The sequence below is a fragment of the Peromyscus eremicus genome, chromosome 7 (assembly GCF_949786415.1).
Source record: "Peromyscus eremicus chromosome 7, PerEre_H2_v1, whole genome shotgun sequence".
In the NCBI taxonomy this organism is placed as follows: Eukaryota; Metazoa; Chordata; class Mammalia; order Rodentia; family Cricetidae; genus Peromyscus; species Peromyscus eremicus.
The window spans coordinates 101,416,714-101,443,207 of record NC_081422.1 but is presented as its reverse complement, the minus strand read 5'-3'; the positions used below and the strand labels follow the sequence as shown (position 1 = coordinate 101,443,207).

The following is a 26,494-nucleotide window of genomic DNA, read 5'->3' as shown; positions in this document are numbered from 1 at the left end:
CACAGCTTGTGGGTCATGACCTCTTTGGGGTTCCATACCAAATATCCTGTGTATCAGATATTTACATTATGATTCATAACCGTAAAATTACAGTTATGAAGGAGTAACAAAATAATTTTATGGTTGGGGATCACTACAGCATGATGAACTGTATTAAAGAGTTGCAGCATTAGGAAGGTTGAGAACCACTGACATAGATGCAAAATTCTCAATAAAATACTTGCAAACAGAATCCAAGAATGCATCAAAAAAACAAAAACAAAAACAAAAACAAAAAAAAACAAAAACCAAAAACCCTCATCCACTATGAACAAGTAGGATTCATCTCAGAAATGCAGGGATGGCTCAGCATAGATAAACCAGTAAATGTCATCCACTATATAAACAAACTGAAAGCAAAACCCACAAGATCATCTCATTGGACCTTTGACGGAATTCAACACCCCTTCATGATAAAAGAGCTAGAGAGATTAGGGATGCAAGGGGCATGCCTCAACATAATAAAAGCAGTTCACGGCAAGCCCATAGCCAACATCAATTTAAATGGAGAGAAACTCAAAGCAATTCCACTGAAATCAGGACCACAGCAAGGTTGTCCACTCTCCAGACCTATTCAATATAGTACTGTAAAGTTAGCTAGAGCAATAAGACTACTGAAGGAGATCAAGGGAATACAAGTTGGAAAGGAAGTCAAGTGTCTTTATTTGCAGATGATATGATAATATACATAAGTGACCCTAAAAATTCCACTGGGAAACTCTCACAGCTGGTAAACACTTTCAGCAAAGTAGCTGGATACAAGATTAACTCACTACTTTCAAATGACAGTTTTTTTCTTACTTTAAAAAAAAAAAATTATTTATTTATTTTATGTATGGGTGCTCTATCTGCATGTGCAACTTTATGCCAGAAGAGGGCATTAGATCCTACTATAGATGATTGTGAGCCACTAGGTGGTTGCTGGGAATTGAACTCAGGACCTCTGGAAGAGCAAGCAGTGCTCTTAACTGCTAAGCCCTCTCTTCAGCCCCTCAAGTGACAGTTTTTCAAATGAGTTTGCATTGTTATTCCTGGAGCTGTTGATGAATTGCTCATCCATTTTCTTCAACTAAGTTCCACTTGTGAAAGGTTCAGATTAGCCTCCAAACCAGCACTACTAAATGAGAACCAAGTGATGGAACACACAATTCTGTGGGGAACATTTTACATCCAGCCTGGATATTTTGAGCATTGGATATCTCTGCTTGTAGAAGAATGAAATATGATCCTATCTCAAATTATTTATATAATCAATTTAAAATGAATTGGTGACTTAAATATCAGACTCCCAAACTATAAAACTTCCAGAAGAAAACATAGTGGAAACATTTAATGACTTTGGTTTGAGCAGCGAAATTTTGGATCAGGCCTGAAATGCACAGGCAGCAAAAACAAATGCTAATGAATGAGCTTTTGTGAAATTCAAAAGCTGCTTGCTGTATAGCAAAGGGAAATAACAGACTGAAGATGTAACCTACAGAATGGGAGAAAATACTTGCAAACTATATATGTGACAAAGAACTATTATCAGGAGTATGAAAAGAACACACTAGCAAAGAAGCAAATATTTTGAAATTGAACAAAAGATTCAAGTAGACATTTCTCAAAGAAAAACTAAAGATGCCAGGCAAATTAGCATGTGAAAAATACTCAGCATCACAAATCATCAGGGAAATGCAAATCAAAACCATAGTGTGCTATCATACCCCTGTTAGAATGGGTATTATTAAGAAGAAAAATATGAGTGGATAGGTCTGCGATGTAGACCATCCGGGACAATGTTTCATCACAAAGTCATCAGCCTGTAGAATCTCCGAGTGTTGTGCTGGTGGGATCCCTTATATATGTTTCTTTCTTCCAGTGTTTTGAGACAGGAAACTGAGCGATGTTCTGACATATACATAGTGAAGCACTTGAGACAAGAAGACCTATACATATAAGAGGTTGTTCAGTGACTGTAAACAACCAAACTTGAAACAAGAACAGTATTTCTCCCAATGAAATCTTTGGTTGTGGGTTTTTTTTTTTAACTTACGTTGTAATTTTGATGTGACTTGTGGTTGTGGTGGCAGGTGTAAAGAATAAATAAAATTGGCTCTCAAGTATTTGAAAAATGCTCAGTATCATTATGGTTAGATAAATGCAGATCAAGTCTACAGTGTGATGCCATGTTACTCCAATTAGAAGATATTATAAACAGACAAAATAACAAAAAATGGTACTGTTGTGGAGAAAAAAGCAACTCTTATGTACTGTTGGTAGGAATGTAAATTAGTACAGCTATTATGGAGAACAGTTTGGAGATTCCTCAGAAAGCTATAAAATTAGAATTACCATATGATTCAGTTATTCCTGTATTTGGTTGCTATCCAAAGGAGATGAAGTCAGTGTAGCAGAGAGGTTCATGCATGACCATGCTTATTGCTGCACTATTCATAATAGCTAAAATAAGGATTCTACCTGGATATCCACCAACAAATGAATGGATAAAGAAATGTGTTTTGTATTCATGATAGAGTATTAATACAATGACTGGATCAAAGTTCTGTCATTGGCAATACAGTGAATAGAGCTAGAGGACATCACGTTATATGAAGTAATCTAGACACAGAAAGACATTTACTGCCCATTCTTTCTCATATTTAGAAGTTAAAAAAAGTTAACCTAAAGCTGGGCCGTGGTGGTGCACGCCTTTAATCCCAGCACTCGGGAGGCAGAGGCAGGTGGATCTCTGTGAGTTTGAGGCCAGCCTGGGCTACCAAGTGAGTTCCAGGAAAGGCGCAAAGCTTCACAGAGAAACCCTGTCTCGAAAAACAAAAAAAAAAAACAAAAAAAAACAACAAAAAAAGTTAATCTGAAAAATCGAAGTTATTGCCAGGGACTGGGATGCATATATTGGGGTAAAAGTTGGGAATAAAAAAGTTAGATTTTATCACTGCACACCATTTGCATGTATGGAAATAGTACACTCTACCTCAGTATTATTAGTTAATTCATGCTAATAAATAAGAAGAAAATGTGATAACCGAAGTTCGGTGAGTGCGATGCATGATCCTAAGAGTGATCGCATCTGAGGAGATGATAATACCTTTTTTTTTTTCTTCTTTTGGTTTTTCAAGACAGGGTTTCTCTGTGTAGACCAGGCTGGCCTTGAACTCAAGAGATTCACCTGCCTCCTCCCAAGGCGTGTGCCCATGCCCCCGCCCCCACCTCCCAGCTGATAATACTTTTTTGAAGCTATTTAGATCAGTGCTTGCCAGGGCTGTGGGGAAAGAAAGTTTGGGAAAAGGTTGACTGCAGGGGAACGTGGTATTTAAAATTTTGCTCATGTAGTGTTAATAAATGAATGAACACTATACATTTAAGGTTCTACCTAGCACTTTGTGTTACCAATATTCCAGATTTAGGTGGTCCAGTGTGCAGTTGGAGCCTATTTTAATTTGCAACTCCTTAATCAGTTGATAACGACTGTCTTTTGATCTATCATTCATCATCTGTATATCTTATTTGGTGAGATGTCTAGCTTTATCTTTCATCTATCTTTAAATTTGATTTCCTCTCTTCCCCTTCATTCTACTCCCATCATTTCTTCTTTCTTTCCCCCTTCCCCCCTCCTCTTTCTTTTCCCACACCTGATTGACTGTTTATTGTCTTCATGTTGAGTTGTGTGCATTCTTTATTTATATATTTAAGGTAATGGAGTTTACATATATATTTGAGGTAATGGTATTTTATCAGATACATTCATTGTAAAGATTTTCTCCTTCTCAATAGCCTATCTTACTCTCTTTGTTTTTCATAGGGCCAAAACTTTACATTTTTATGTAGTCTAGCTTATCAGTTATTAATGAACCATGCTTTTGGTTTTACATCTAAAAAGTCATCACCGTACCTAATATTATCGGAGTTTTCTCCTGTATTGTCTTCTGAGTGTTTATAGTTAGCACTTTACATTTAGATGTGTGATCCAGCTGAGTTAATTTTTGTGAGGGGTAGAAGCTCGCTCGCGCGCTCTCTCTCTCTCTCTCTCTCTCTCTCTCTCTCTCTCTCTCTCTCTCTCTCTCTCTCTCTCTCTAGTTGAGGGTTCTCTTTCTTTTAAAGGAGAAGTAATTATGTGTTTACCACACTTTTTGCATGCAGTCATTGGATAGACATTTGAGTTGTTTTCTCATCTTAGCTACTGTATGTAGTGATGTCAAGAAGCCTGGGGTACCAATGTCTCTTTTGGAACACGGTTCCAATTATTTCTAATGAATACTAATAAGTTATAAAGATAAAAAGGGAAACCCTGTATCAGGATGGGATGTTTAATTTTGATTGGACAGTTAATTAGGGTGACCAAAAGGGGGTTTTTATTGCTGGATTTTCATAGTTTGATAGTTGGACCTTGGTAGTCAACCTCGGGTGGAAGTGACCAAATAATGGAATAGACTTGGGTGGCTATTTTTAGGAATGTAACTTAATGGTTTTTAGCAAGGTAGGAGGATATGAGAGGAGGACAAGGCCCGCCAGAGCCATGTTTGCCATGCTTGGACCTGTTAGAGCCCCTTCAATGGACAGTGAGACATATCAATGAGCAATTATTGTTAATTCCTGTTATTTTGTTGGTTGTGGTGTTGGCTGTGTGTGTGTGTGTGTGTGTGTGTGTGTGTGTGTGTACACGTGGGTGGGCACAATACTTCCCTTTTTTTGGTTTTGTTGGTGTAAGATTATTTATTTCCTGTGTTTTCATGGGTTTAGTTAACCTCTTTGGGTTTGAGTTTACCTTCTTGTACTTTCCCTAGGGCTGAATTTGTAGATAGGTATTGATTAAATTAGACTTTATCACGGAATATCTTGTTTTCGCCATCTGGCATCTGTGATCTCTTAGAGTCTTCAGGACATCTGTCCAGACCCTTCTGGCTTTTAGAGTCTACATTAAGAAGTTGAGTGCAGTTCTAATAGGTCTGCCTTTATATGTTACTTGTTCTTTTTCCCTTGAAGCTTTTAATATTCTTTGTTCTTTATGTTAAATGTTTTGATTATTATGTGGCAAAGGGACTTTCTTTTCTGTTCCAATCTATTTGGTGTTCAGTAAGCTGCTTGTACCTTTATAGGCATCTCCTTCTTTAGGTTAGTAAAATTTTCTTCTGTGATCTTGTTAAAAATATTCTCTGGGCCCTTGTGCTGGAATACTTCTCCTCCTTCTATTTCTATTCTTCTCTTTTAAAGATTTATTTATTTATTATGTATACAGTGTTCTGTCTGCATGTATGCCTGCACACCAGAAGAGGGCATCAAGATCTCATTACAGATGGTTGTGAGCCACCATGTGGTTGCTGGGAATTGAACCCAGGACCTCTGGAAGAACAGCCAGTGATCTTAACCTCTGAGCTATCTCTCCAGCCCTATTGCTATTATTCTTAGATTGGTCTTTTCCTAGTGTCCCAGATTTTCTGGATGTTTTGTGTCAGGAATCTTTTAGACTGAACATTTTCTTTGACCAATGTATCTATTTCTTCTATCGTGTCTTCAATGCCTGAGATTCTCTCTTCCATCTCTTGTATTCTGTTGGTGATGCTTGATCTGTATGTAGTTCCTGTTCTCTTACCTAGATTTTTCATTCCAGAATTCCTTCAGTTTGTGTTTTCTTTATTGCTTCTATTTCTATTTTCAGGTCTTGAACAGTTTTATTCGTTTCCTTCAACTATTTGTTTATTCTTGGCTTTCTTTAAGGGATTTATTGATTTCTTCTAATTTTTTTGATTGTCTTTTCCTCAATTTCTTTAAGGGAATTATTAATTTCCTCTTTAAAGACCTCTGTCATCTTCAGAAAGTTGGTTTTAAGGTTGTTTTCTTATGCTTAGCTGTGTTGGAATATTCAGGGCTTGCTGTAGTAGGATAGCTGGGCTCTGGTGGTAACTATTGCCTTGGCTGTTGTTGATTGTGTTCTTAGCTGGCCTCTAGGCATCTGGGTTTAGAGTGATTATAGGTCTAGGTGCTGATTTCTGAGTTTATCTTTGTTGGGTGAGTGTTTTGTTCCTTGGTTTCTATATCCTCTTTGGTCTTTGGGCAGGTGTGGCCTCTGATTGAGCAGGGAGTCTCTGCCCAAGTTGTGATCTGGGACACAGAAACAAGGAGGGATGGTGGGATTGAAGATAGGGTGGGGGATACCAAGAGAGTAGGGTGCCCATAGGTGGGTGGCCTACCTGGGCTTCTGGTGGCCGGTGTGGCCTCTGGTTGAGTAGTGGGGTCTCTGCCTGAGTTGGGGCCTGGGACTTGGTGACAAGGAGAGTGGAGGGTGGATTGGGAATAGGGTGGGGAAGGGCACTGAGAGAGTAGGGGAGGTCTGCTGGTCAGTGGCCTACCTGGCCCTCTAGTGGCAGGCTTGGCCTCTGGTGGAGCATGGGTCTCTGCCCGAGTTAGGGGTTAGGCTGAGTGTATATGTATATAATTTATTTATTTTCCCAAGTTGATACCAGTTGTTCTTGCATGATTTGGTAAAAAAAAACCCTTTTCCTATTGTGTTGCCATTGCTTCTTTGTCAAGGGTCAGTTGAAGTCTGTGTGAGTCTGTTTATGGATTTTATCTTTTGTTTGGTAGATCGTTTGCCTATTTTCCCCCCAGTACCCCACAACTTTGAATACTGTAGCTTTAGAGCATTCATGGCTTTATGTATGTATGTATGTATGTGTGTATGTATGTATTCATTCATTCGCAAGGTTTTTAGAGAGACTCATTCTGCCATGTGGTGTCTCAATACATTCATGTTAGGTATAGTAAGATTATTATTTTTTTTTAAGGTTTTTTTTTTTTTGAAACAGGGTTTCTTTGTATAACCTTGGATGTCCTGGAACTAGCTCTGTAGACCAGGCTGGCCTCAACCCCACAGAGATCTGCCTGCCTTTGTTTCCCAAGTGCTGAAGATTATCTAAAATGATCAATGAAGAAATTGAGACTCAGTTTGTGAAACTAATTACTGTAATTTATTGTTTTAGCTGTTGTTACTAAAAGAAGCAGAATTTCTGTTCTTTTGTAGTCTATTGTTTTCATATGAAAAATTTAGATTTCCCCCTTTTCATAGCTCTGTCGTGAGATTTGAAGATTAGTACATGGAAAATGCCTTCAATTCCAATATGTAAAATTAATCACAGAAGTTCTCAGTTAATATTAGCTGTTATTTATACTCTTCACTTTCATTTTCCTTTTGTATGTACTTTTATTAGTTTATACTTTTACATGCTGTTTCCTCTCAAACACTAGTGAACTATATAGCAAAACTCTGAGAATTGAGAAAGGTTGGCAATAAAATTTTCTTTGCTTGAAAATTATACTTCTGTTGGGTAATTGAAACTCTTGTTAGTATTGCTGCATATAAATGCTGAAAGGGAAAAAGATTGATTTCTCTATAATAGTAGGGATACTGACTTTAGCAACTGAACAGAAACAATAACAACCAACAAATAAGTGAATAGTATAGTATGCTGCATGGGAGAGTGAATGAATCAGGAAACAGTCTGGACTGTATTTCCTGTCTGCCATAAAAACCAAAACTGAATAAAGATAAAAACCTATTCCTTCAGGAGTAAACTACTAGCACTTCACTGTAGATCCTAATGAAGCCAAAGTATAGTAAGGAAAATATCACATTCATCTGCTTTTTCTGAAATAACTATTATGTCTTTTATGGAATGACAGTAACATTATTTTAATATCTTTTTAGGTTGGTACAGAGGAGTTTCAACAAAGAAGCCTAGTGTGAAGGTAATGGAGAGTTTATCATTGTGTTCCTTAATGTGTAGGATTTGTCTCATATATTATTAACCGTCATAACAGCTGTTTTCTAGTTCATCTTTAATCCTTTATAGTAGCTGCAGTCATCTTTTTGGCAGAATTGTGTAAGAGTCTTCTAAGGCTCAGGCAGTATTAAAATGATTTTTCAAATATCACAGAAAATGCAAATGTGGTTATAGTTATATACTTATCTTGAAGAAGCCTAGTCCCATACCTTTAAGTGCTTTTTCTTCAAGATTTGACAAAAACTAAATAGACTTATTTATAGTTTTAGTGCCGTGGAACCACATCTATTTAGATGAATTTATTGCTAAGATGCAAAGTAGGGAAAATGAAAATATGCTTAACTGGGCATTTCTTTGTTGATATTAAAAATTTTGTTAAAATGTGAACTTAAATAAGACTGCATTGAATACTGATATTATATATTAAATTTTATGTGTTCAGTCCATTATTACTATTAACTTAATAAAACAAGATATATTTTAATTAGCAATTATATCTAGAAACATTTTTAATGTTTCATTATTATTATATTATTATTATTTATTATTATTTTTTATATGCTGACCACAGTTTCCCCTCCCTTTTCTTCTCCCAGGCCCTCCTACCTGCTTCCCCTCTGTACCACCCTTTCCATCCATTCCTTGTATGTTTTTATTGAGAAAAGGGCAGGCCTCCCAGGGATATTAACCAAACATGGCATATCAAGTTGCAGTAAGACTATGCACCCCCCCCTTGTGTTAAGGATGGGCAATAACAAAGACTATTGGGGTCCAGCCTTATAGGACCCCAGGGTTCCAGAAAAAATGCTACCAGTGGCGAAAATTAATCTGAGGGTTGTTGAATGAATCTAAGTACACAGAGTTCTTTAGTCCATTCGCTTTATTCTTCTAAGTCAAAATCTCCCAGTACTGTGGGGGTACCAGTATATATATATATACTTACAAACAGTAGTACTTTGACAATGCAATTCAAGATTTTCTGGGTCATAAGATCCACACAAAGAGCAGTGTTTGTCAGCTTCATTTGCAACATAAAAGGGAAGTGATTAAAGGAGGTGGGGTCAACTAAGGGCTAAAATCGGTTAATAGATCAAAAAGGGAAATTTATGTGCTCAAACTATATTCTTAGAAGTGGTTAGGTAAAATGTTGGGAGTTTTATGTCACTAAGTCATGGGTAAAATAAAACTGCCTTTTTTTTTCTTTTCCTTTGGATCCGTATCTGTCTCAGCCTAATCTTGGCTGTGCTGTTTTCTGACAGGGTGGGGGTAGCTAGGCAGCCTGTGTCACAGCTTGATGTACCTGGAGTGTAAAAACCCTTTTGTTCTGAGTAATTGTTAAAGGCGAAGTCTAGAGATACCACTTGGGCTATGGGAGAAAGGAGATTTTTGTTTGCATAAGAAACAAGGCTTTGTACCTAATGTCTGTCTGGCCTTGACAGTTGTCTCCATATGGATATTTACATTATTTTTAGGAGACTAGCAGGTGGTCTGGATGTTTATCTATCTGCAGTCTGTCCTTGGATGTTTGAGAGGTATCTCAGATAAAATGCTTTTGTCTGGAGATGACTCTGGCCCTGAATAGTTGTTAAGGAGATAATTACAGAAGGCAGATAACTGATTCAAATGCTAAAAAGTGGAAACAAAAGCTTGGAAAAGAGAAGTCTTGCCTGTGTGACTGTTGTCAACATAGTTGGGGGAAGTTATCCAAATACCTTAATTGTGTAGGGAAAAACTGTGCCCAATGAATGATCAAACACACTATTCTTAGAAAGAGAATTAAATGGAAAAGCTACATTAGCATACAAGAAATTCATTGTAGGAAATGGCTAATATTCAAAAGCCAATATCACCAAGACTCCTTAAGTCTTAGCTTTATCCTCTGGAAGGGCGCTTGGCTTCTTCCAGGTGTTAGCTTTGCCATAGTCAGCTGAATTCCTACTTCATATTTCTGCAGCTCTCAGTAGGGCAAGGCAAACCCAATACAAGGAGTAAGGTCCCAAAAACCTGTAAAAGAGTCAGAGAGAGGCCTTGCTCCCACTGTTGAGTCCCACAAGAAGACCAAGATACATAACTGTAACATATATGCAGAGGGCTTAGGTCAGTCCCATGCAGCCTCTCTGGTTGTTGGTTCAGTCCTTGTCAGCCCCTATGAGTCCAGGTTAGTTGATTCTGTGGATTTTCATGTGATATCTTTGACCCCTTTGGGCTCCTACAATCCTTCCTCTTCCTCTTCTGAAGGATTGCCTGAGCTATGCCTAATGTTTAGCTGTGGGTCTCTGAATCAGCTGTTTCTGTCAGTTGCTGGATGAAGCCTCTCTGATGACAATTGGGTTAGGCACCAGTCTATGTGTATAGTCGGATATCATTAGACATCATTACATTGATTTTCTTTGAAATTCATGTTTGGTTCTATCCTAGGTCTCTGGGCCATCGATTCTTTGGGTCCTAGCACTCAGGCAGTGTCAGGGGTGGGCTCCCTCTCATGGCATGAGTCTCAGGCTGGACTGGTTATTGGTTGGCCGTTCTCACAATTTCTGTGCCACGTTTACCCCAGCACATCTTGTAAGCAGGACAAATTGTGGGTCGAAGGTTATGCGGCTGGGTTTGTGTCTCAATCCCTCCACTAGAAGTTCAGGCTATGTATCCCCTATTGCTAGGAGTTATAGCTAGGGTCACCCTTGTAGATCCCTGAGAGTTTGCATTGTAACTAGGTTTCTACCTGATCCTGGAATGCCCTCCTTTTATAGTTGCCTCTTCCAGGACTCTTCCCTCTCTAACTCCCTACCCCCACTTTGTCCCTCCTGTTACCATTTCCACCTGTTCCCAGTCTACCAGCAAAATATATTCTATTTTCCCTTCCCAGGGAGATCCAAGTATCCCCCTTAAGCCCTTCTGGTTACCTAGCCTCTCTGGATCTGTGTATTGTAGCATGATTATCCTTTGCTTTGCAGCCAATATCCACTTATAAGTGAGTACATACCATATTTGTCTTTCTGGGTCCGGGCTGCCTCACTCAGGATGCTTTTTCTTTTTTTCAAGTTCCATCTATTTGCCTACAAATATCATGATGTCATTTTAACAGCTGAGTAATACTCTATTGTGTAAATGTACCACATTTTCTTTATCTGTTCTAAATGTTGAGGGACATCTAGATTGTTTCCAGTTTGAGGCTATTATGAATAAAGCTACTGTGAACATAGTTGAGCAAGTGTCCTTGTGATAGGATAGAGTGTCCTTTGGGTATATGCCCAGGAGTGTGATAGCTTGGTCTTGAGGTATATCGATTCCCAATTTTCTGAGAAACTGCCATATTGATTTCCAAAGTTTGCACTCACACCAGTGATGGTGGAGTGTTCTCCTTGCTCGACACTCTCTCCATCATGAGCTATCACTTATGTTTTTGATCTTAGCCATTCTGACAGGTACAAGATGGAATTCAAAGTTGTTTTAATTTAAATTTCCCTGATGGCTAAGGCTGTTGAACATTTTTTTTAAGTGTTTCTTGACCATTTGAGATTCCTCTGTTGAAAATTCTCTGTTTAGATCTATACCCCACTTTTTAATTGGATTATTGGGGTTTTTTGATATCTAGTTTCTTGAGTTCTTTATATATATTGGAAATTAGCTTTCTGTTGGATATGGAGTTGATGAAGATCTTTTCCCATTCTGCGGGTTACTGTTTTGTCCTATAGACAGTATCTTTTGCCTTACAGAAGCTTTTCCATTTCATGAGGTCCCATTTGTTAATTGTTCATCTTAGTGTTCTGTTGAGGATATTGTCTACTGTGCCAATGCATTCAAGGCTATTCTCACTTTCTCTTCTATCAAATTCAGTGTATCTGGATTTATATTGAGGTCTTTGATTCACTGGGACTTGAGTTTTGTGCAGGGTGATAAATATGGATCTATTTGCATTCTTCTACATGCTGACATCCAGTTAGATCAGGACGGTTTGTTGAAGATGCTTTCTTTCTTCCATTGTATAATTTTGGCTTCTCTGTCACAAATCAGGTGTCCATAGGTGTGTGGATATACATCTGAGTCTTTGATTTGATTCCATTGATTGACCTGTTTGTTTTTATGCCAGCACCATGTGGTTTTTGTTACTATAGCTCTGTAGTACAGCTTGGAATCAAGGATAGTGATACCTCTGGAAGTTCTTTTATTGTACAGGATTGTTTTTGCTATCCTGTTTTTTTTTTTTTTTTTTTTTTTTTTTTGGTTTTTCGAGACAGGGTTTCTCTGTGTAGCTTTGCGCCTCTCCTGGAACTCACTTGGTAGCCCAGGCTGGCCTCGAACTCACAGAGATCCGCCTGGCTCTGCCTCCCAAGTGCTGGGATTAAAGGCATGCGCCACCACTGCCCGGCCGCTATCCTGTTTTTTTGTTTTTCCATATGAAGTTGAGTATTTTTTGCTGTAGAATATTATTTTATATGTGTTACATTTGTTTGTGTTATGGAACATTTGCTTTAATGATGCAAAGATATGTTGCATTCTTTTATGTTGCATTTGTTTAACTCTGTGAAGCTGTATTACTGTGCCTGACTAAAACACCTGATGGTCAAATAAAGAGCTGAATGGCCAATATCGAGTCAGGAGAAAGGATAGGTGGGGCTGGCAGGCAGAGAGAATAAATACAAGGAGAAATCTGGGAGGAAAAGAAGAAAGAACAAGAAAAGGAGGAGAGGAGGATGTTAGGGGCCAGCCACCCAGCCACACAACCAGCCACAGAGTAAGAGTGAAAGTAAGATATACAGAAGAAAAGGAAAAAGCCCAGAGGCAAAAGGTAGATGAGATAGTTTAAAGTTAAGGAAAGCTGGCAAGAAACAAGCCAAGCTAAGGCCGAGCATTCATAAGTAATAATAAGTCTCCATGTGTCATTTATTTGGGAGCTGGGTGGCGGGCCCCCCAGAAGAATAAAGAGAAAAAAAAAAACAATTGTTCTTTCAAAATCCGTAAAGAATTGTGTTGGGATTTTAATGGGGATTGTGTTGAATCTGTAGATTGCTTTTGGTAGGATGGCCATTTTTACTGTTAATTCTACTGATCCATGAGCATGGGATATCTTTATATATTCTGATATCTTCTTTAGCTTCTTTCTTCAAAGATTTGAAGGTTTTTTATTATTAAGAAATTTTCTATTCATTTTACATACGAACCACAGATTCTCCTCTCTTCCTTCCTCCCACACTCCCAGCCTTTCCTCCCAACCCACTTCCTATTCCCACCTCCTCCAAGGCAAGTCTCCCATGGGGAGTCAGCAGAGCCTGGTACATTCAGTTGAGGCAGGTCCAAGCCCCTCCCCCTGCAGCAAGACTGTGTAAGGTATCCCACCATAGGCACTGGGCTCCAAAAAGCCTGCTCATGCACCAGGGATGGATCCTGGTCCTACTGCCAGGGGACCCCTTAAGCAGGTCAAGCTACACAACTGTCTTCACCTATGCAGAGGGCCTACTCCTGTCCCATGGAGACTCCACAGGTGTTGGTCTAAATTTCATAAGTTCCCACTAGTTTGATTTGGTTGTCTCTGTTGGTTTCTCCATCATGATTTTGATGCCCCTTGCTCATAGATCCCTCTTCACTCTCTTCTACTGGACTCCTGGAGCTCGGCCTGGTACTTGGCTGTGGATCCCTGCATCTGCTTCTATCAGTTACTGGGTGAAGGCTCTATGATGACAGGGTATTCACCAATCTGATTACTGGAGTAGGCCTGTTTGGGCTCCCTCCCCACTATTGCTCCTAGTTTAAGCTGAGGTCATCTTTGTGGATTCCTGGGAACTTCCCTAGCACCAGGTTTCTCCCTATCCCTATGATCATGGGATCTCTTTCCTTGCTCTTCCACTCCATCCCTGCTCCAGCTCTACCATCCCATTCCCTTATGTTCTCATCCCTCATCCCCTACCCTCTATTGCCCGCCCCCCCCCCCCCCGTTTACTCATGGAGATCTCCTCTATTTCCCATTCCCAGGGCAATCTATGCTTTCCTCTTAGGGTTCTCCTTGTTAGCTAGCTTCTCTGGAGCCGTGGAGCTGTGGGTTGTAGTCTAGTTATCCTTTGCTTTACATCTAGTATCCACTTATGAGTGAGTACATACCATGTTTGTCCTTCTGAATCTGGGTTACCTCACTCAGGATGATTTTATCTAGTTCCATCCATTTGCCTGAAAATTTTATGATGTCATTGTTTTTTACTGCTGAGTAGTACTCCATTGTGTGTATGTACCACACTTTATCAATTCTTCAGTTGAGGGGCATCTAGGTTATTTCCAGGCTCTGGTTATTACAAATAATGCTGCTGTGAACATAGTTGAGCATGTGTCCTTGTGGTGAGATTGAGCATTCCTTGGGTATATGTCCAAGAGTGATATAACTGGGTTTTGAGGAAGACTTATTCCCAATTTTCTGAGAAACCACTATACTCATTTCCAGAGTGGCTGTACAAGTTTGCATTCCCACCAACAGTGGAGGAGTGTTCCCTTTTCTCCACATCCTCTCCAACATAAGCTGTCTTCAGTGTTTTTGATCTTAGCCATTCTGACAGGTGTAAGATGGTATCTCAGAGTTGTTTTGATTTGCACTTCCCTGATGACTAAGGATGTTGAGCAGTTCCTTAAATGCCTTTCAGCCACTTGAGATTCTTCTGTTGAGAATTCTCTATTAAGCTCTGTAGCCCATTTTTTAATTGGATTGTTCAGTATTTTGATGTCTAACTTTTTGAGTTCTTTATATATTTTGGAGATCAGCCCTCTGTCAGATGTGGGGTTGGTGAAGATCTTTTCCCACTCTGTAGGCTGTCGTGTCCTTTTCTCTACAAAAGCTTCTCAGTTTCAGGAGGTCCCATTTATTAATTGTTTCTCTCAGTGTGTGTGCTACTGGTGTTATATTTAGGATGTGGTCTCCTGTGCCAATGCGTTCCAGACTATCTCCTACTTTCTCTTTTATCAAGTTCAGTGTAACTGGATTTATGTTGAGGTCTTTGATCCACTTGGACTTGAGTTTTGTGCATGGTGACAGATATGGATCTATTTGTAATCTTCTGCATGTTGACATCCAGTTATGCCAGCACCGTTTGTTGAAGATAATTTCTTTTTTCCATGGTACAGTTTTGGCTTCTTTATTGAAAATAATATGTTCATAGGTATGTGAATTAATGTCAGGGTCTTCAATTCGATTCCATTGGTCCACATGTCAGTTTTTATGCCAGTACCAAGCTGTTTTTATTACTATAGCTCTACAGTAGAGCTTGAGATCAGGGATCATGATGCCTCCAGAAGTTGCTTTATTATTCAGGATTCTTTTAGCTATCCTAGGTTTTTTGTTTTGAAGTACCTATTTTATATATGACTTACAGCATTATAGTGTCAGCCACAAAATCCTCTCCATTTAGACATTGTTTATGCATCTTTCATTTCATTATCTTCAGTCTTACTGAAAGTTGATATGAATGGTACCTACGTACTTAATATAGAAAGATCATGTATACACCTGAATCAGCCACTCTTGACCATGTGCTGTCATGTAAACACTAAGAATGGGTGATTTTAGAGTTGAATTGCATCAGTAATTACTTTAAAATTAAAAAAAATATTTTGTATGTATGTCTTTTTTTTTTGCATGTTTGTCTATGCTTTTGCATACCTGTTACCTGTGGAGGTGAGAAGAGGGCATTAAATTCCCTGGAACTGGAGTTACAGATGGTTATAAGCTGCCATGTGGGTTCTTAGAATTGAACCCAGGTCCTCTAGAAGATCAACCAGTGCTCTTAACCACTGAGTTATCTCTTTAGCTCCTAATAAATACTTTTTACAAATAAATAATAAATAGATAAATATCAAAATTTTGAATGCAGAGGTGTACATTGAATATAATTATAGCTCTCCAAAATTAATCTTTTTCCGGCTTAAATGTGTACGTAAATAAATTACTTATTTTGATTATTATGTGTCAGCAATATCTAAAGAGTAAATGTCTTAGTAGTTTCTAGTGTGAGTCTTATTTTTATTTAGACTTTTAAAAATTAATTATTATTATTATTTTTTGAGATGGGGTCTTTCTGTGTAGCCCTGGCTGTCCTGGAACTTATTCTGTAGACCAGACTGGCCTCGAATTCAGAGAGATATTCTTGCCTCTGCCTCCTGAGTGCTAAGATTAAAAGGCATGTGCCACTACACTACCACACCTAGATAAAAAAATTAAGTTATTTTTAATTAAAACATAATTATATAATTTCCCCCTTTCTTCCAGCCCCTCCCATGTCCTTCCTGCCTCCTCTCAAATTCATGGCCTTTTTTCTTTAATTATTATTGTTATACAGAAATATATCCATATATATGTTTATAGACTTGTTTTATTGTGATTATTTTTCCGTATTCATTCTATCAGTATTTTTTTCACTTTGCATTCTCTGATGTTTTCCAAGTTATATATTTTTTCAAAGAGCTTTTAATATTTATACATTTGCATTCTATTGTTGAATAAAGTTTGAATGAAAACTAAAGGCTTTGGGCATTTTAATAGGCTTTTCTTCAAGCATACATTCTCTTAGACAGAGTAAAAGACTGATAGTAGTGCCTGTCAGCTGGCTGTTTCCCTAGTCATACAGAAAATTTAAATAGAGGCTGGGGAGATGGCTCATTGGTCAAGTGCTTATTGTGCAATCTGATGACCTGAATTTAGGTCCATAAACCCACATAAAAAGCCAGAGGCAGTAGTGCACATGCCTATAAACCCAGTGTACTCCTACTGGGAGATGGGGGCGCGAAAGAGTGTTTCTGGAAGATCGGCACACACAACAGTGAATAAGAGAAACAGTGAAAGGCCAAGCCCGTGACACCTGATGTGTCATCTGACATCTACATGTGCTCTGTGGCACACACAAATCTACACACACACACACACACACACACACACACACACACACACACACACAGAGAGAGAGAGAGAGAGAGAGAGAGAGAGAGAGAGAGAGAGAGAGAGAGAGAGATCACAATCACTAATAGGTGAGGCTTTTCTAGTGTAACAGAACTGAATCTTTGGGTGCCAAAGGCTTATGGATTTAGTTGACATGCTTATAGCTCCGTGTTATGAGGACTAGTAGCTTGTGGTGCTAGATTATAGGCCAGTGTCTTTTGCTCAGGTTGCAAATGTATTTTTCTAGGCTTTGATTGCAAGAGACCTTTAATTGGTAGCTAGTATAATCCTCATCTTAAAAAAGTATTTCTGTGTATTTTCAGAAGACAACTTACGAGAGTCAATTCTCTTCTTCCACCATGTGGGTCCTAGAGAGAACTCAGATTATCTGTCAGACTTGGTGTCGAGTACCTTTACCTACTGAGTCATCTGTTCTGCCTTCAGCTTTTAGCAGTAGGTAGTGGTAGCAGCACTCATTATCAGCTACTGTCATAGTTTCCAAAGCCTTGGGTGATAGACCCATGGCTTCTAACAGCAGTTAGTATGTATTTCTTGGGCTTTGGGTGTCAAGATCCTAGAGTTTGGCAATTCCTTGGAACGCTTTCAGTAATCATTGCCCCAGATCTCTTGCCTTTGGCTCTGCATAGCCATTTCTGTAGTTGTACCATTTTTGTCCTTTTGGATATCTCTTTCTCACCATTTCTGCCACTGACCTTTCTCTGGAACTTTTTAGCTGCTTTCTTGCCAGTATTCTATTTCTGTTACTACTATTATGGCTGTTGCGGTTATTGACACTTGCCATTACTACCACCCATTTTTCTTCTTTTTGTTTTTTTGTTTTTTTTACTAGCTCAGCCTTTATTTTATGATAAAAATCCAGATCCCATCAGGAAGAAGTCTTTTATTATGCCTAATTTTGCAACATCAGGGCCAATACGGATGTCTTTCAGATAGTGTGTTTATATAGTCAGGAGAGAGTAACCATTTATGCAAATGAAGGATTGTTGTTATGCTAATCAGAATCCTTTAGCTGGACCACTGAGGGAAGTGCTCCCTCTGGTATAGTATGATGAAAATGACTGTAGTCTTCTGGAGTGCTGCTTTCTAAGCAAGGTATCTGGAGTGGTTATTCTTCAGCCATGTTATGGTTGTAATGGCTCTCTACATATGTTGGAGTATCCTCAGAGTGGTTGTAAGTATTACTGCTCAGATGAGAAAGGTATCCTGTCAGTTGGGAGCCAAGGAATACTACAAAGTCATACCATACAACAAATCTCACACTCACACAAGAGATTTGTTGGGAGGGAAAAACCCAGGAGGGTGGTTGCCTCTGCCCAGGTGAGAGGCAGCAGAGAACTGAACAGAAGACAGTGTTATATGGCATTTCTTGTGAGTGGAGCTTTCCAGAATGGCTTGAGAATGGAGGGATTATGTGGCCTGATCTTGGGGCAAGCTCAGAGATTGTTGGGATTTTTTTTTCTATAGGGCGTGGTGTGACCACTGTCTCGCCTCTGGGGGTTGGGAATGGCTGTTACAGCCATTAGAGAAGTCTGGGGGCAGGGCCTGGCCCTTGGACCACCTCAGGGGTGGGACCTGGTTATTGGAGCTCCTCAGGGGAGGGAAAGCCACTTCTGCCACCCAAGTCAGTATGAATAGCCAACAGTGATTGTGTCTAAAACAGCCACTAAGAGGACAGTTTGGCAACTTGACAGTAAGGATTTCTTGGCTGACAGTTAATCTCATTTATTTATAACATAATTTTTTGTTGATTCTTTGGAAATTTCACACCATGCACCCCGGTCCCACCTACTTCGCAGTCCCTCTGTATCCACCCTTCATCCTTGTAGCGTTCCCCCGAAAAGGAAAATTTAAAAGGCAATAAAAATAAATAAATAAAAAATACAAGTAAAATATTACTAAAAAAAAACAAAAAAAGAAAACAACAAACAAACCAAAAACACTTTGCTCTTCCATTTTTCCTGCCTCTCTGTCACCTCTTCATTTGTCTTAGTGACATTGGGAACTGTGGTATGTCACACAGTAGACCCTTTTGTCCAAAAAGCTTTACTTGCAAATATTTGTTGTGTAATGAGTTGTTGGTTAGGTTCAAGGCCTCTGGCTTCTGGTACACCATCAATACTCTACCCTCACTGAAACTCCTCTCAGATATCCTGCAGTGGTCCCGAGTCATAGCGATCCTGTAGCTATGGTTCTGTAGGACCAGTCCCTTCATGAGCTCCAGCATGTCAAAGCATATACTTAAGAGGGAAAAGCTAACAGTTCCAAGAGTTGATATTGACTTCTATTTTGTGATTTTTAACAAGCATCCTTCATACACTAATTATCAACAGATGCCTAGAATTACGAGTTAGGAAAGGGGCCTTATAGAATATTTTGTATGGTAGAAAAATTTACAAGGCATAGTCAAGAAACAACAAATAATGCAAGCCAACTAGAGTACAGTGTTAAGAGAATGATGGTTAATATGACAGGAAAAGTAAGTCACATTCGTATTTAGTGTATTATATGCCAACGAGTACAGAGAATGGTAAGATCTTTAGTCTTCTCATTGCTAACAGGGACTCCATGATTCAGCAGAGCTGCATGTGTGCTATTGTCACACAGTAGTTTAACTTTCTGTCACTACAATGAAGTACACAAGATAATTAGCTTAATAAAGAGGTTTGTTTTGGCACATAGTTTTAGATCTTCAAGTCCACGATCAGGCAGCCTGTTCCATTGAGCCGTTCAGATGGTTGTGCCAAATGGCAATGGCCAGGGAGCATATGGCTAATCACTTTATACATAATATGAGCCAGAAAGCAAAGCAGGGAAGTCAGAACACCAGAATCTCCCATGGTTTCTTGCCTTCAATGACCTCCCAGGGGCTTTACTTTCTGAACTGGTTGCCCCCCAGTAGTGACACCCTGAGGACCTTCAACACAAGAACCTTAGGGGACAAAAGCCATAGTACACAGTATAAGACTTACAAGAGAAACTGTTATTAAAGATACATAATGATGACTTTATAGATGCTTTCTGAAGTGTACTCTACAGTACTGTAGTGAGTATAACTGGGGAATGATGACTCAAGGTTGTGTGGTACAGTTTAGCATTGTTAACTAGTGTAAAGTACTGGATGCCAAGTGCATTGTTTCATTTTCTGAGACAGGGTCATTCTATTTAGCTCAAGCTAGCCTCAAATTCAGTATGTAACCCAGGCTGAACTCAAAATTTAGAATCCCCGCACAAGTACAGTTAAACATTATTGGAATTGGTAGTTTATTGTTGAGATTTCCTTAAGTCTTTATTGTAAGCACCTTTTTTGTGCTTTCTGTGTATCATTTTGATGGGGTCCTTTTTCTCTGAGTAGAAATTTTATGTAGGTGGAGAGTTCTTTTGCTGGCCTCTGGCAGCTTTTATATCCCTTGGCATTTGACAGTGGTGAGTAGTAACAGCAGACAAGAAGGTGTTCCCTCTAATTTTATAGCTCTTGTTTAAGGTAAAGGTACTAGGACCCTTAACTATATGGCAATAAGTATTACAGCTCTTGTTCAGGCATAGCTTACAAAGGTCACATCTCTTACAGAGGTCTGGGAAGTTGGAATTCCTTAGCCCTTGCTAATATATTTAATAAACCTAGATATTGAGATTCAGCTTTTGTTGCCTTAATCTCTCATGGTTCAACCTCTTATGTGGCTATTAAAGCAGCTAGCAGCTCCACTGCTGCTTTTCCACCATCTCTGCTGATGTTGCTTCCTTTGTGATTCATCTCAGCTTTCTCTATTAAAATGAGGCAAGAAAAGCTCTTGATACCGAATGCTGTGTATGTGCCATCTCTCTTCCCTCAGAAGACATGGGTTATTAAATGAAAATTTCTGTGCCAGGTGTGTGATACCGCCTCACAGGTTATTAGTCAGGGAGGCTCCAAAGTTTGATTTGCATTTCCCCATGGGGAATTTATTAAACAAGCTTTAAAATAGTAACAACAGCCAAATCACACCTGAGATGCTGAGACCCTGGAATTGGGTCCTTGAGGCTATGTGCCACAGTAGCTGGAGTAATTCCAGAATAACTCTTTCAGTGTGTGTGGGGGTGACAACTAGTAGTCATTCAGTCCACAAGGTGGGGTGGTGCCTTACTAGTCCCAATCTAGTACTGGGACTCTGTTAAGTTCCTAAAAAGCTGCTGATCTCTATTACATTATGAAAGCTTGGAAATGCTGCTGGTTCTGCTGTCAGCAAAGGAAGCAGCAGCAACAACAACAACAGGGCAGATCAACCCAATGGCAAGAGAGAGAATGTGGGCTCCTACCAGAAAGTGCTACCCACAGTTGGGCTGAGTCTTCCCACAGTAATCAGGACAGTTCTTCAGGTGAGACTCCCTACTCAAGTGATTCTGATTTGTGGCAAATTGACATTAAAACCAGCTACAATAATAGCTAAGGATATTAAACTTTTTTTCACATTTTTATTGGCCATCGGTTTTTCTTTTTTATGAAAAGATTTATTTATTTTTATTTCATGTGTATATATGAGTGCTTGCATGTATTTATGTGTACCATGTGCATGCCTGGTGTCCGTCGAGGCCAGAAGAGAGTATCAGAGCTCCTTGAACTGGAGTTACAGATGGTTGTGAGCTGCCATGTGGGTGTTAGGAGCTGAATCCAGGTTCTCTAGAAGAGCAGCAAGTGCTCTTGATTGTTGAGTTGTCTCTCCAGGCCCATGTTCTTCTCCTTCTCTTCTTGCTCCTGTTTTTTCTTTTTCTTTTTTAACAGAAGTAGCTTTTATTTATTTACATGTTTCTCATTAAGCTGGCTGAGTTGGTCGTTTTGAGGGGATTAGTCAGAGAGACCAAATCCCATATCCCCATCTGATTCCTCCGACTCTTGCTTGGCATCAGCCTTGGCTGGAGCTGCAGCAGCAGCAGGAGCAGCAGTGGTGGCCGCGACCACAGGGGCAGCAGCCGCGAATGCAGATGGATCAGCCAAGAAGGCCTTGACCTTTTCGGCAAGTGGGAAGGTGTACTCAGTCTCCACAGACAAAGCCAGAACTCGCTTGTACCCATTGATGATAGAGTGTGGCACTGAGCAACAGTTGGGTAACCAATCTGCAGACAAACACTGGCAACATTTTAGACACCCTCCAGGAAGCGGGAGTGCAGAGTCTGCTCTGTGATGTCGAGCACTTCCGGGTTGTAAATGCTCCCATTGTCGAACACCTGCTGGATGATCAGCCCAAAGGAAAAGGGGGAGATGTTCAGCATGTTCAGCAATGTGGCTTCACTGGACCTACTTTGTCTCCAGTTTTTATCAGCTGCACATCACTCAGAATTTCAATGGTGCCCCTGGAGATTTTAGTGGTGATGCCTAAAGCCTGGAAGAAGGAGGTCCAGTGTTCTGGGCTGGCACAGTGACCTCACACGGGGCGATGGCACCAGCACAGGCAGCAGCCTGTCCCTAATCTCAGTGAGGTCCTCCTTGGTGAACACAAAGCCCACATTACCCCGGATATGAGGCAACAGTTTCTCCAGAGCTGGGTCATTCTCCAGGTGCCCCCCAATGGCCTTGTGCATCATGGTGTTCTTGCCCATCAGCACCACAGCCTTCCCTCGCAGGGACATGCGGATCTGCTGCATCTGCTTGGAGCCCACATTGTCTGCTCCCACAATGAAGCATTTTGGGTAATCATCCAAAAGTTAGATGATCTTAAGGAAGTAGTTGGACTTCCAGGTCGCCCTGTCTTCCCTGGGCATCATGTCGGTGCGTCAGGGATTGCCACGCAGGGTTTAAAGACGATGTCATTCCAATGAGGACGCCTGGTGAGAGAAGGCTCTTTTGGTTTTTTGAGACAGGATTTCTCTGTGTAACAGCCTGGCTGTCATGGAACTTGCTCTGTAGACCAGATTGGCTTTAAACTCACAGAGTTGCCTCTGCCTCCAGAGTACTTGGATTAAAGGTGTGTGCCACCACCACCCGGCACTTTTTTTTTTTCTTCTTTTGAGAGCTGTTTACTCAATTCATTTATCTGTTTATTGATTAAATTGATTGGGGTGATTTTTCTGTGTGTATTTCATTTTTGGGGTTATATATCTATATATATCTTAATATATTCTTGTTATTAATCTCATATGAGATGAATATCTGGCAAAGATTTTTCTCCATTATGTAGGCTCTTTCTTCACTGGTAACTGTTTCCTTTGCTGAATAGAGGCTTTTAACTTTATTTATTTATTAGGTTTTTCTTACTTTCTTTTTCTTTACGACAGGATCTTGTCCTGGCTGTTTTGGAACTCACTACATAGACCAGACTGGCCTCAAACTCAGATATCCACCTGCCTTTGCCTCCCAAGTGCTGGAATTAAGGGTGTGTACCACAACACCTGGCTATTTTTATTAGTTTTTAAAGATTAATATACAAAGTAATGATACTTCACCATAGGATCCTCATACATACTTTTTAAAAAAATATTTTATCTATCCTTTGACAATTTCTTACCTGTATATTATGTATCTTGATAGTATCAACTTAAGTGGCCCTTCCCCCTCTCTTGGACCTTCCCATCTTCTTCATCTCCTCTTCCTCCTCCTCTCCTTCTTTTGTTCAATAACCTGTTGAGCCAGTTATTGCTGCTTGCATTCGAATAGATGTGAAACCACTCACCAGAATATGGGCAACTTACCAGAGCCACACCCCCAAAGAAATATGACCCTCCCTCCCAGTAGCCATGGCCAGTAGCTCTTTGGCTAACAGTGGGGCCTCATGAGTTCTTCCCCCACTTATGCTTGAATGTTGATTGGCTTGATCTTGTACAGATCTTGTGCATATGAAAGAAAAAAACCAAGATATTTATTTTTCTAGGATACTTCACTAAGATATAATTTCCAGGTCTATCCATTTTCTGTGCATGTCATGATTTCATTTTCCTTTATGGCACAATAAAATTTATATATATATATATCACATTTTCATTATTCAGTCATCTTTTATGGACATTGTGGTAGTTTGAATGTAATTGGCTTCCATAAGCTCATAGGAAGTGCCACTATTAGGAGATATGGCTTTGTTGGAGTAGGTATGGCCTTATTAGAGGAAGTATGTCACTGTGAGGGTGGGCTTTGAGGTCTCATATAGGCTCAAGCCATGCCCAGAGCCTCAGTTCACTTCTGGTTGCCCTCGGATCACAAATGTAGAATTCTTAGCTCCATCTCCAGCACATGTCTGCCTGCACACCACCATATCCCGCCATGATGATAATGGACTGAACCTCTGAACTATAAGACACCCAATTAAATGTTTTCCTTTAAAAGAGTTGCCGTGGTCACGATGTCTCTTCACAGCAATAGAAACCCTAACTGAGACAGAAGTTGGTAGCAGGGACTGAGGTGTTGCTGTGATGGGCCTGACCATGTTTTTGTTTGGAGTAATTTGGATTTTGGTACTTTGGGATAGGAAAGTAGTGGAATGTTTTAAACACTGTTTAATCGGCCATACTAATGTATGGAAGACAGTGGTGCTGAGAATGATTTGAACTGTGGGGGGCTGGCTCAAGAGGTTTCAGAGGAGAAGAATTTTAGTATGTTGCCTAGAGATCATTCTTGTGATAATCTGGTGAAGAAAGTGGCTGCTTTTTGCCCTTGTCTGAAGAGTTGCCTGAGGCCAAAGTGAAGTTTTGGATTAATTCTGCTGTCAGAGGAAATCTCAACACAGCTAGTAGAGAGACTCTGTCATGTGGTTATTAGTGTTAACTCTAATGAAGATATGTAATAAAAAGGAACAAGCTGAGGAGAAAAGGAGCTAGGGAATGGAAGGGGAATGGAGCTAAATCCTGTGTTCAGAGAGATAAACAGATTAAGAAATGGACTAAAGGGAGTGATGACCTCAGGGCAAGATCCCACCCAGCTAAATTTCTAACTTGTGAAAAGGAATTAAAGAAAAACCTAGAGGCAGATGTGATGGCACACACCTTTAATCCCAGCGTTTGGAAGGCAAAGGCTGGCAGATCTCTCAGTTTGAGGTCATCCTGGTCTATAGAGCAAGTTCAAGGACAGCCGAGCTTAGGCAGTGGAGGTAACTATCAAAAACAAAGTTGGTGAAGATGTAATTGAACGCATGGAGCATGTTTCAACCCCAGCAAGCAACAAACCTTGGTAGCTTCAATCACATGGTTCTGGCTTTAGAGTTAAGGAGAGAAGAAAGGGGTTATGGAATTTGCCTCTGTGACTAAGGAAAGCCACTGAGACCAGGCTTGTGTCATGGGTATTCCTGAAGGCCTAGACAGGTTATTTTGTGAAGCTGTGAAGTTGAAGCCTGGATTGTCTTGGAGACCCTAAGATGTTGGAGATGCTGGTGCTGTGGGATACCTGCTGAGGAAAACTGCTAACAGAGTGGGACCAGCTCAAGAGAAAGAAGTGTGTTGCAGTCAACAAAGGTGAATGGAGTTGGAGATCTGAAGAGCATCTTGACATCAGACATGGAGATGCAGAGTTTGGAGTTTGCTCAGATGATTTTTGGTCTTACTTTGGTCCAGTATTTCCTCACCATGCTCCCTTCCCTACATTTTGGGATGTTAATGAATATCTTGTGCTATTATATGTTGGAAGTATGTGATCTGTTTTTTTTTTGTTTGTTTTTTTTTTTTAGTATGACTTATTGAAGATGACATTTAAGAGATTGCATGAATCTCAGAAGAGACTGAACTTTGGACTTTAAAACATTTTTGAGACTGTGATAGCCTATGGGGACTTTTGAAGTTGGGCTAAATGAATATTGCATTGTGTTATTCCAACAGCCTTATGGGGGCCAGGGAGTAGATTGTGGTAGTTTGAATGTAATTGGCCACCATATGCTCATAGAGAGTGGCATTATTGGGAGGTGTGGCTTTGTTTGAGTAGGTGTGTCCTTGTTGGAGGAAGTGTGTCACTGTGGGGGATGGGCTTTGAATTCTCATGTGCTCAAGCCACACCCAATGTCTCAGTTCACTTCCTGTTGCCTGTGAATCAAAGATATAGAATTCACAGCTCTGTCTCCAGCACCTTGTCTGCCTGCACACCACCATATCCCACCATGATGATAATGGACTGAACCTCTGAACTGTAAGACACCCAATTAAATGTTTTTCTTTAAAAGAGTTGCCGTGGTCATGGTGTCTTTTCACAGCAATAGAAACCCTAACTAAGAGACATGTAGGTTGGTTCTCTTGTTAATGTGAGTAGTGCATCAGTAAACATAGGTGTGTAAGTATATCTGTAGTAGGACTTAATAATCCTTTGTGCATATTCCTAGGAGAAGTATAGTTTGACCATATGTTAGTTCCATTTTTAGTTTTTGGAGAGATTTACATACTGATTTTCATAGTGCTTGCACAAGTTTACATTCTTGACAGCAGTAAATATGGGTTCCTATTTTCCTTTGTCCTCAACATCATTTTTTGACTCTTGTTTTCTTCCTTTTTTTTTTTTATATTGTGCTGGATTTTTTTAAAAGAATAAAATGGAAAATTTTTATGTAAATGGAAAATGTATCGCTATATTATTATGATAATGTCAATAAAGACTTCAATACAAACAATATCAACTGAAATTGAGAAAAAATAAACAATGACTCTTGTTTTCTTGATGATAGTTATTTTGGGCAGGGTAAAATGCAGTCTTTAGGAGTTACAATTTGTATTTCTTTAATGCATAAAGCTGTTAAACACTTTTCAAATATTCATTGGCCACATGTTTTTCTTCTTTGGTAACTGTCTTTTTGGTTTATTAGTCCATTTA

General features: G+C 39.7%; 1 protein-coding gene and 1 pseudogene across 1 annotated transcript in view; one reads left to right on the top strand and one right to left on the bottom strand.

Annotated features, from left to right (window-relative positions):
- Positions 1 to 26,494, top strand: part of Dock3 (dedicator of cytokinesis 3) — a 350,576-nt gene that overhangs the window by 49,644 nt on the left and 274,438 nt on the right. Inside the window, exon 3 of the mRNA XM_059268544.1 lies at positions 7,742 to 7,782. Within this exon, the coding sequence (XP_059124527.1) occupies positions 7,742 to 7,782 (41 nt within the window). The remainder of the gene's footprint in view (positions 1 to 7,741; positions 7,783 to 26,494) is intronic.
- On the bottom strand, positions 21,566 to 22,479 carry LOC131915371 (large ribosomal subunit protein uL10-like; annotated as a pseudogene).